Source organism: Lucilia sericata, unplaced genomic scaffold (genome assembly GCF_015586225.1).
Source record: "Lucilia sericata isolate MDLA Ls3-8-SP2 unplaced genomic scaffold, ASM1558622v1 Contig000603F_arrow, whole genome shotgun sequence".
NCBI lineage: Eukaryota > Metazoa > Arthropoda > Insecta > Diptera > Calliphoridae > Lucilia > Lucilia sericata.
In genome coordinates this window covers 224392-237037 of record NW_023994610.1, presented here as the reverse complement: position 1 = coordinate 237037, position 12646 = coordinate 224392, and the positions used below count along the sequence as shown (strand labels likewise).

The following is a 12646-nucleotide window of genomic DNA, read 5'->3' as shown; positions in this document are numbered from 1 at the left end:
AGTTGAAAACAAAATATTTATTTTATTTGAATATACTGGTAATAATTGTACACAACAACCTGCTTATCAATGCGTTAAGTGGAGAGTCGGTAAAATACTGTAGACGACATTTGTGTATTTTTGTAATATAGTACGTATGATATCGAGAGAAATCATTGTAAAACGAGGAGGAGAGTAATGGTTAAGGAAAACTATTTTTATATGAGCGTTCTACAATAACAAAACGTATGTGATATTTGTCTCTAATTATTTTATTTTACATTAGATCTTCGACATCAATTGTCAAGATATTCTCACCTCTGCATTCAGCTATATGTTCTCAAGATAATGCTGATTGTGGGTGTGGATCTAAGGTACATACGTGATTGACAAATTGTACTTTTTAACTGTTATAAAGTATTAGCCAAGGCATTTAACTATATTATATTAAGACTATAGTCTATACTAAATTATAGATCATACTACAGACTAGACTATAGACTAGTCTATTGACTAGACTATAGACAATACTATAGTATAGACCAAAGATTAGACTATAGACTATACTATAGACTGGACTATAGACTAGACTATAGACTAGACTATAGACTAGACTATAGACTAGACTATAGACTAGACTATAGACTAGACTATAGACTAGACTATAGACTAGACTATAGACTAGACTATAGACTAGACTATAGACTAGACTATAGACTAGACTATAGACTAGACTATAGACTAGACTATAGACTAGACTATAGACTGGACTATAGACTAGACTATAGACTAGACTATAGACTAGAGTACAGACTAGACTATAGACTAGACTATAGACTAGACTACAGACTAGACTATAGACTAGACTATAGACTATAGACTAGACTATAGACTAGACTATAGACTAGACTATAGACTAGACTATAGACTAGACTATAGACTAGACTATACTAGACTATAGACTAGACTATAGACTAGACTATAGACTAGACTATAGACTAGACTATAGACTAGACTATAGACTAGACTATAGACTAGACTATAGACTAGACTATAGACTAGACTATAGACTAGACTATAGACTAGACTATAGACTAGACTATAGACTAGACTATAGACTAGACTATAGACTAGACTATAGACTAGACTATAGACTAGACTATAGACTAGACTATAGACTAGACTATAGACTAGACTATAGACTAGACTATAGACTAGACTATAGACTAGACTATAGACTAGACTATAGACTAGACTATAGACTAGACTATAGACTAGAATATAGACTAGACTATAGACTAGACTATAGACTAGACTATAGACTAGACTATAGACTAGACTATAGACTAGACTATAGACTAGACTATAGACTAGACTATAGACTAGACTATAGACTAGACTATAGACTAGACTATAGACTAGACTATAGACTAGACTATAGACTAGACTATAGACTAGACTATAGACTAGACTATAGACTAGACTATAGACTAGACTATAGACTAGACTATAGACTAGACTATAGACTAGACTATAGACTAGACTATAGACTAGACTATAGACTAGACTATAGACTAGACTATAGACTAGACTATAGACTAGACTATAGACTAGACTATAGACTAGACTATAGACTAGACTATAGACTAGACTATAGACTAGACTATAGACTAGACTATAGACTAGACTATAGACTAGACTATAGACTAGACTATAGACTAGACTATAGACTAGACTATAGACTAGACTATAGACTAGACTATAGACTAGACTATAGACTAGACTATAGACTAGACTATAGACTAGACTATAGCCTAGACTATAGTCTAAAGATTATAGACTAAATTATAGGGAATAAAAAATACTATAGACTAGACTATAGACTAAACTATAGACAATAAAAAATACTATAGACTATAGAAACTATCGACTATATTATAGACTATACTAAAAACTAGACTTTCGACTAGACTATAGACTAACCTATAGACTAGACCATAGACTAGACCATAGACTAGACTATAGGCTAAACTAAAGGCTAGACTAAAGACTATTGATAGACAATATATTATTTACTAGACTATACTATATATTAAACAAAAGACTACACTATAGACTAGACAATAGTATAAAATATAAATTATACTGTAGCCTAGACTATAGACTAAACTAGTGATTAAGCTATAGACTAGATTATAGATTAGACTATAAACTAGATAATATACTACATTATAGACAAGACTATAGACTACACTTTAGACTAGACTATAATCTAGTCTCTAGTATTGTCTAAAGTATTAACTGGCTGTAGATTCGAATATGGTAGAGTATAGTCGATACCATAAACTAAATTACAGACCATAGACATACATACATAGATTATAATAGATAATATAGACTAAACAAGACTATTAGAAACTATAGTGCATATTAGTCCAACCAAAGCCTCAGCTATATCCGCGAATATGAACTAGAATATGAACAAGAATATGATCCAAACTGTAGACAATACTATATTCGAGTTTATAGACTTAATATAGTTGATATTAATACAGTCGAAGCTTTAGACTACTCCGTAGTCGAAACTAGAGAATATTACAATAATTGTAGTTTATAAAACTGTAGTCGAGCTATTCTAAGATCAAATTAAAATATAATCGTGCCTATAGGTTAGACTGTATAGTACGCTATAGACCAAACTCGTGACTAAAGACTAAATGTCTATGGACTAGATTATAATATGGACTACATAGAAAACAGACAAACAATGGGATAAACTATAGAATAAAGAATAATATCTACGACGTAGAACTTGTTTGTTTGTATAAGACAGTCCCTATTAAGACACTCTATTGTATACAAAAGTACCCAGCAAAAAATAATTGATGTCATACTTTACAAACAACATCTTAATCACATCTTAAAATGCGATTACATATATTTTTTACTTTTATAAACCAAATATTTCCTTACAAATGAAAACCCAGTTAAAGCAAATAACATATTAGTAGTACATCAAGATTTGGCGAAAGAGTAGTGAAATTTACATAAGCGTGTCATTAAGAGAATGTGTTTTATTTTTGACATCCAAATATCGTATTTTTACTGCTTCTAAAGATAAGATTAGATTTAGTTCAAAGTTGACGAAAATGAACAACATCCCTCCAATGACACGCTAATGTAAAATTCATAGGTTTTACACCCGAATTTGAAGCACTTCGGGTTACTAGTTGTGATGAAAATACTACATCTTTTTCCACACTTTTTTGCTCGGTATGTAAATCCCCCTTTAACAGGTGTCAACTGATAAATCTTCTGAGAATTTAAAATTTTCAAACAATATTAAAGTTATTCCAAAGTTTTAATACAATTTAAAATCAATACAATTCACTACAAGCTTAAATTATAAAATTTTAATAGCTTCGTCGTTCATACACTCACACTTTACAGGAACATATCATAAAAATAACAATTAAAACCACCATTAATTAACTAAATAACAATAAATTACTACGCCGTCTTAAGATCAAGTTGTTTCTCTATTTCAGTGCCTTCATACATGGCTTGTTTACGCATAGCCTGCTCCAATTGGGCATACTCAAAACGATGGACAGACCATTGGTAGCTAAAAGTAAATAAAATATTTTAAAATTTAATTGCATTTATTAAATGTTTCCCCGTAACTAACCGACACCAACCCCAATAGGCTATAGTACCACAAAAGAATGTACCAAAGCCCACATGTGTCGAGAAGGTAGTGCGTGATGTTCCCAGAAATGTTAACAGACCAATGCCGACACCACCGCTTATGCCATATAAGAAACTACTGCGAAAACAGGGTATTTGTGAAATGTCACGGCCGAATAAAGTTACACCCTAAACGATATAAATAAATAAAAATATATATTATTTCAATTGCATTACAATAAATCATTTACAAACCTTTTTTGGTTCCTCTTCCATGGTGGTTACGTTAAAATTTACAATGCGTAAAAAATTGTTGTTGTTGTATCAGCTGTTTAATGTTTTGACATGTCCCCCACACAAAAATAAACAAAATGTAGTGCTGCCATATTTTTATTGTTGAATGTCACATTTTTTTTTTTTTCATTTGAATACCGTTATGGTAAAAAAAAATTGGCTTGTGTTTTCACAGCATGTCGGAGTTTGTTTATTAAATTTGTGAAATTGTAAAAATTTTGTTTAAATCATGGTTTAAATTGTTAAAAGTTGGTTCTATTAATATGTGTTAACATGTGCATTTAATAGTGTTGCGTAAAAAGCTTTAATTAATTCGAAAAATGTTAAAAATGTGCAATTTTAATACACTATGCAATTATAAAGGAAAAAATGGCCGCAAAATCAACAGGTTTGTGAGAATTTGTAATTTTCTTTACATAAATTGAAATATTTTAACAATTTTACAAGCTATTTATAATAAATTGTTAGCTTAAAATGGTGAAATTTATAAATATTTAGGTATGTCTATTGTTAAAATTGTTGTGACCAGTAACACTTTTGCCTGTTGCTGTTTTCCTAAAATATTATAGAAATATCTATGTATGTACATATGTACCTTTTTTCATTACTATGAATAATTCAGTCTTCTGGCGGAAGGCCGGTTTGTTTATTAAATTTGCGAAATTTATATAATTTAGTTCAACTCATAAATTGTTAAAAAATGGTTCTATTAAACATTAATTAAAATGTTAAAAATGTGCATTTTTTAATGTGTATACCTACATATGTATGTATGTAAATATAAGGGAAATGCATTTCCATGGTTAGAGCAGGTTAGTAAGGATTTGTAAATTTTGTTAAATTGAAATCTTTTAACAATATTACAAGTTGTTTACATACTTTCTGTAAATTGATAACATAAAGTATTAAAATTGGATAAAGCTTCACGTTTGTTAAAATTGTTTTTTTACAAAACCACTTTGGGAATCATATAATAGAAATATCTTTATGTACCTACCTTGAAATGTCTTTGTTAAAATTAGCTTAGTCTACCGGCTGTAGATGTAGAAAGCATATTCAAGAGTTCATAGTTCGTTTTAAAATATGATGTTGTGTGCTCCTTTACTACTGCCTCTGGTGGTAATCGATCCTACAAACTCCGGTCTGACAATCTATAACAGTAACTAGTAACCTACCTGTGGCCCTCTTTACTACAAATTTAAAGCACGAAAGGTGTTTCAAAAATGGTTGGATAGATGACATAAACAATTTTATAAATTAAAGTGTCCTTGCGTTGTTATAAGATCATAAAAATAGTCAAAACTAACGAAAATCGATGTTGTGAAAATTTTTAGGATTTTTCAAATTTAAATTTCTTTCGTAATTCAGCTCTGGGTGGAGAAAGACCATCGTGCGTCATTTCCTTCATCAGTTAAGTGCGATTAGACCGTCATTGTATTAACTTAAGTTTAGATTTTAATTTTGATTAAGGTGGAGGACCAAACAAAACTATTTGGATTCTGGCCAGTGGTCAAGATAGATAGTCTTAGTTGCAGCTAAGCAAAATTAAAATACAAACAAACTTAGAAAATATTTTTTTAAGCAGGAGTCAGAGCATCATTGTAGTAGATCGGATCTCGGCAAATAGTTGCTAAGCGTCGGCAACAAGAAAATTCTTTAAATATTGCTACCAAATCCTTAAGATGTTAAGAAAACTTCTTTACAAATGCATTTAAAGTAAAATATAATATTAGAACATCTAAAGAAAATAAAAATATTCCTTTAACTAAATGGAGGCATATGAATTGTTCCATAAAGATTTTAGAGTAACTGGGAATACTATAATGGCCCATGATAATAAGGTTGTCTACTTTTTCAGTCGTGGTAGACCTTTCCCTGGAAAAGCCCATATTAATTAAATAAAAAAAATACATTTTTTTTGGCTTTTTGATTTTTAATTGATTTTTATTTCTTAAATAATTTGACCTTAAAAACTAATCTTAAAATTAACTTATACATATTTAAATTATTGTGCACAGCTCATGTTATACATTTTAAGTGTTAGGCCTACAGCTTAATTACACTAGATAATCTTATTCCTTTAATACATTCTAGTCAAATGGATTTAAGTAGGAAACTATTAGGCAACGTATCAGGAATGTTGACTAGGGATAATATTTAGTTGACACAAGTTTAATCTACTTCTTCAACGGTGGGACCACCATAATTTCCACCGCCACAACCTCCAGCTTGTTGACCACAACCTGCTTGTGGACCAGCAGCACCTCCACTAGCCTGTTGGTGTAGTCTCGTCATAATGGGTTGACATAATTTTGTCAATTCTTCCAATTTGTATTCGTATTCTTCTTTTTCAGCGGTGGTATTGTTATCCAACCACTTGATGGTTTCTTCACATTTCTCCATGACACGATCTTTATCGGATTTAGGTATTTTATCGCCTGCATCTTGGGTAGATTGTTTGACATTGAATACATAAGCTTCCAATTGATTGCGTGCTGCTATACGTTGACGATGTTTTTCATCTTCATCTGCATATTGTTCAGCTTCACGGACCATACGATCTATTTCGGCTTGGGACAAGCGACCCTTATCATTTTTGATGACAATATTTTTGGCATTACCAGTGCTCATTTCTTTGGCTGTTACATTCAAAATACCATTAGCATCCAAATCGAATGTTACATCTACTTTGGGCACGCCACGAGGTGCTGGTGGTATACCGGTCAAATTGAAGGTACCCAATAGATTGTTGTCTTTGGTCAGGGCTCGTTCACCTTCAAAGACCTGTATTGTCACAGCTGGTTGATTGTCAGCATACGTGGTAAAGGTCTTTGATTGTTTGCAGGGTATGCGACTGTTGCGTTCAATTAATTTGGTCATTACACCACCAGCCGTTTCAATGCCCAATGAAAGAGGTGCCACATCCACTAGCAAAACATCTTGAATAGCACTGCTCTTGTCGCCACTGAGAATAGCTGCTTGAATGGCGGCACCATAGGCCACAGCTTCATCAGGATTAATGGACAAGTTGAGAGTTTTTCCACAGAAGAATTGTTGCAGTAGATTTTGGACTTTAGGAATACGTGTAGAACCGCCTACTAAAACAATATCGTCGATTTGGTTCTTATCCATTTTAGCATCATTTAAGGCTTTCTCCACCGGCTGTAAGGTGCTGCGGAATAAATCGCCACATAGTTCTTCAAAACGAGCTCGGCTTATTTTAGTGTAAAAATCCACACCCTCGAATAAAGCATCTATCTCTAATGTAGCCTCAGTACTGGATGATAAAGTACGTTTTGCACGTTCAGCTGCTGATCTTAGGCGACGTAAAGCTCTAGGATTCGAACGCAAGTCCTTTTTGTATTTACGTTTGAATTCTTCGGCAAAGTGATTGACTAAACGATTGTCAAAATCTTCACCACCCAAGTGGGTATCGCCAGCTGTAGCACGCACTTCAAACAATGAACCCTCATCGATGGTGAGAATGGAAACATCAAAAGTGCCACCACCCAAATCAAAGATTAGAACATTACGTTCACCCTTTAAGTTTTTGTCCAGGCCATAAGCTAAAGCAGCGGCTGTCGGTTCGTTGATGATTCTCAATACATTAAGACCAGCAATAGCTCCAGCATCTTTGGTGGCTTGTCTCTGGGAATCATTAAAGTAGGCTGGCACTGTAATGACTGCATCGCGCACTGTCGTACCTAGAAACGCCTCAGCTGTTTCCTTCATTTTTGTCAACACCATGGAACTAATCTCCTCGGGAGCAAATTTCTTTTGTTCCCCCTTAAATTCTACTGAAATCTTTGGTTTTCCACAATCATTTACCACTTTGAAGGGCCAGTGTTTCATGTCATCCTGAATCTTTTGATCTTCGAATTTACGACCAATTAAACGTTTTGCATCGAACACTGTATTCTGGGGATTCATGGCAACTTGATTCTTGGCCGCATCACCAATGAGACGTTCCGAATCTGTGAAGGCTACATAACTGGGTGTTGTGCGATTGCCTTGGTCGTTGGCTATGATATCCACTTTACCATGTTGGAAGACACCAACACAGGAGTATGTTGTTCCCAAATCAATACCAATTGCTACCATTATGATTTCTGTTGTTATTCACTTTTTTAATGCACTTAGATTGTTAAGTATTTGCTACTTTTAATATATACGTTTAGTTAGAATTTAAAAATTTACTTAAATATTTTTTGCTTCGATGTCAACTTTACACTTTGATTTCTTTTACTCAAATGTGACGAGCGACTCAATGTACTCGTCTTTTATACTTGCTGACTCTTTTGCATTAACTCAAAAAGAAAATGTGAGAATTTTCTCAGTATTTCTGGAAAATTGTAGTAACGTATAAATACATATACCATAGAAAAATGATATATACTAGGTATCTGTGCAATTATAAATAATATTCGTGCAATTTACGTTAAAAATATATTTAAGAGATACAAAAGAGAGTTCTGTGTATATTTGTTTTGTGTGTGTGTGAGAGTTTCACATGTATTTTTGCACGAATACGGTTGAAAATTTTCTCTTTCTCGTAGTCTGTTTGTAATTGCTGACCTACTTCACACAGAATAATATTTACAATGTATTGTGTAAAAAAATGAGGATACTCGAATGTTCCTGAGAATTCCTTGACCTTGACCATGTTGTACTGCTTGTGGTTTAACTTTTCATTGAGTAATAAAATTTAATACATTGTATCTATCTTTACGTTTAATGTCTCAAATTTTAAATTTGTAATCACTTTTACATTGTAAGAAATTTGTTCTATATTCCGTTCGAAGATTTTAAAATTCGGTGCAGATAGATATCTATCTATCTATCTATCTATAGATAGATAGATAGATAGATAGAGGATAGATAGATAGATAGATAGATAGATAGATAGATAGATAGATAGATAGATAGATAGATAGATGATAGATAGATAGATAGATAGATAGATAGATAGATAGATAGATAGATAGATAGATAGATAGATAGATAGATAGAATAGATAGATAGATAGATAGATAGATAGATAGATAGATAGATAGATAGATAGATAGATAGATAGATAGATAGATAGATAGATAGATAGATAGATAGATAGATAGATAGATAGATAGATAGATAGATAGATAGATGGATAGATAGATAGATAGATAGATGATAGATAGATAGATAGATAGATAGATAGATAGATAGATAGATAGATAGATAGATAGATAGATAGATAGATAGATAGATAGATAGATAGATAGATAGATAGATAGGAGATAGATAGATAGATAGATAGATAGATAGATAGATAGATAGATAGATAGATAGATAGATAGATAGAGTAGATAGATAGATAGATAGATAGATAAATAGATAGATAGATAGATAGATAGATAGATAGATAGATAGATAGATAGATAGATAGATAGATAGATAGATAGATAGATAGATAGGTAAATAGATAGATAGATAGATAGATAGATAGATAGATAGATAGATAGATAGATAGATAGATAGATAGATAGATAGATAGATAGATAGATAGATAGATAGATAGATAGATAGATAGATAGATAGATAGATAGATAGATAGATAGATAGATAGATAGATAGATAGATAGATAGATAGATAGATAGATAGATAGATAGATAGATAGATAGATAGATAGATAGATAGATAGATAGATAGATAGATAGATAAATAGAGATAGATAGATAGATAGATAGATAGATAGATAGATAGATAGATAGATAGTAGTAAATAGATAGATAGATAGATAGATAGATAGATAGATAGATAGATAGATAGATAGATAGATAGATAGATAGATAGATAGATAGATAGATAGATAGATAGATAGATAGATAGATAGATAGATAGATAGATAGATAGATAGATAGATAGATAGATAGATAGATAGATAGATAGATAGATAGATAGATAGATAGATAGATAGATAGATAGATAGATAGATAGATAGATAGATAGATAGATAGATAGAATAGATAGATAGATAGATAGATAGATAGATAGATAGATAGATAGATAGATAGATAGATAGATAGATAGATAGATAGATAGATAGATAGATAGATAGATAGATAGATAGATAGATAGATAGATAGATAGATAGATAGATAGATAGATAGATAGATAGATAGATAGATAGATAGATAGATAGATAGATACATAGATAGATACATAGATAGATAGATAGATAGATAGATAGATAGATAGATAGATAGATAGATAGATAGATAGATAGATAGATAGATAGATAGATAGATAGATAGATAGATAGATAGATAGATAGATAGATAGATAGATAGATAGATAGATAGATAGATAGATAGATAGATAGATAGATAGATAGATAGATAGATAGATAGATACATAGATAGATACATAGATAGATAGATAGATAGATAGATAGATAGATAGATAGATAGATAGATAGATAGATAGATAGATAGATAGATAGATAGATAGATAGATAGATAGATAGATAGATAGATAGATAGATAGATAGATAGATAGATAGATAGATAGATAGATAGATAGATAGATAGATAGATAGATAGATAGATAGATAGTAGATAGATAGTAGATAGATAGTAGATAGATAGATAGATAGATAGATAGATTAACGTTGAACCAATTCCAAAATGATGCAGACAATTGTTCAGTGATTCAGGTCAATCATACATATTAACAGAATTTTCTTAAAAAACGTTTCAACTTATATATTAATTTTTATATGCGATTTTGTTTTGATTTTTTAATTAATATTTGAATTTATGCGGTTTTTTAGAATTTTGGAACGAATCATTAGTTTTTATATGAGCTAGAGTATCGCTTTATGCGAATTCAATTTATGCGATTTGTTTTGGAACGCATCTATCGCATAAAACAAGATCTGAATGTTTGTAGGTATACGCAATTTTTAATTATTGCACACGAAATAAAGATGAATCCTCTGATAGGTATTTGTTAATAAAATATTTAAAAAAAGATTTGCTAATTTATAAATAAAATCTATATAAAGTTCATTCACGTGAATAAATAAAACATAAACTATAAACAAACAATGAAAACATGCAGAAAGTTCAAGAATTTGAAACAAATGTTTCAAGTATTATTCCATTGCATTCGTCATTCTTAACATTACTCTAATTAATGTACCGTAGAAATAAACAAATATACACAGTTCATTGTATGAATGTATCTACATCTGAATACAATAACAAACAAGTAAGAAAGTATAGTCGGGCGTGGCCGACCATATGATGCCCTACACCATTTATGAATATTATATGTGATTTATTTTTCATAATAAAGCATTTATCTTCAATATTCCATTGTTCCGATACATTTAAGCAATTTATGGATGAAAAACTAATTTTCTGAAAGAGGCTTTATATGGGGGCTAGGGGCAAATATGGACCAAACCCGATAAAATTTTGTGAATAAATTTATATTTACATAATATTTTATTGTGCTGAATTTCATCGCGATATTTGTGTTTATAAGTTAATTTGGGACATTCAAGTAATTTTCTGAAGTGGACTTTGTATGGGAGCTAGGGTCAAATGGGGCCCGATCTTCATGAAATTTGGCAGGGTCACCAAGACTTCTATAAAACTTAGTTGTGCCGTATTTTATCGATATATCTGTATATTTAACATAATTATGAGCTCAGAAGCCCTTTTCGGGGGGTTCTGTTCTATGGGGGCTAGGTGAAATAATGGACCGATTTTAACCATTTTCAATAGGCTTCGTTCTTGGGTCAAATAAAACGTGCGTGCCAAATTTCATCCAATTATCTTGAAAATTGCGACCTGTACCTTGCGCACAAGGTTTACATGGACAGCCAGCAAGCCAGCCAAACGGACGGACGGACATTGCTTAATCGACTCAGAAAACGATTCTAAGCCGATTGGTATACTTTAAGGTGGGTCTAGGACAAATATTTTTGTATGTTACAAACATCAGCACAAATCCAATATACCCTCCCCACTAAAGTGGTGTAGGGTATAAAAACACCGGTATAAAAAATAAAAACAAACAAACCACCAAATATATTCTTTGCTACCAAACTTTCTCACTCTCTTAAAAATCCAAAATTCTCTTAGATAAAAAAACACATTCATGGCGTTTCTCAAGGTAGATTAAGAAGGTATACTCATCAGCACAGCTGATTATCAGCTGCTTAAGGCCAATTTGTCAAAATGTTTGTTTACGTTACTATGGAAAATTTTAAAATTATTTGAATTTGAAAAATCTTTCAAAATAATTGTGAAATATTGTAGAAAAATAAATTTAAGTTTTATATTTTTTATTAATTCAATTAAATTAATTTAAAATAATTAAGATTGGAGAATAATAATATTGTGTGTGACTTCAATGTGGCACTCATTGCTTTTATGTACCCGGAGTTAAGACTTAACGTGACCTATGTTTGTGTGACACACAAACATAGCACGCATGCAATTTACCTACTTTTATCTGTTCTAGTTTGGCGATGATAATTTTAAATTAAAGAGCATCCCAGGAACTGGTTCTGTAAAAGCTATATAGAAGCGACCTTTGTATAAACCACCAATTTAATCAACGAAGTTCGATACCTCTGTAAAAGTTTTAGGGACGCTTGATAACAGATGCACTCACATTCTTACCTACAGTTTT

The 12646-nt window shown here is 31.4% G+C and overlaps 2 protein-coding genes across 2 annotated transcripts; both read right to left on the bottom strand.

Annotated features, from left to right (window-relative positions):
* Nucleotides 1–3321: 3321 nt before the first annotated feature.
* LOC119606572 (cytochrome c oxidase assembly protein COX20, mitochondrial) lies at nt 3322–4039 on the bottom strand. Its single transcript, XM_037960131.1, has 3 exons — nt 3922–4039; nt 3668–3855; nt 3322–3604 (listed from the first exon to the last, which is right to left on the bottom strand). Exons 1-3 carry the CDS (start codon nt 3940–3942, stop codon nt 3490–3492), a joined length of 324 nt encoding a protein of 107 aa, XP_037816059.1. The 5' UTR covers nt 3943–4039; the 3' UTR covers nt 3322–3489.
* A 1847-nt stretch (nt 4040–5886) lies between these two features.
* LOC119606580 (heat shock protein 68-like) lies at nt 5887–8208 on the bottom strand. Its single transcript, XM_037960140.1, has one exon. It carries the CDS (start codon nt 8059–8061, stop codon nt 6133–6135), a length of 1929 nt encoding a protein of 642 aa, XP_037816068.1. The 5' UTR covers nt 8062–8208; the 3' UTR covers nt 5887–6132.
* Between the last annotated feature and the right edge of the window lie 4438 nt (nt 8209–12646).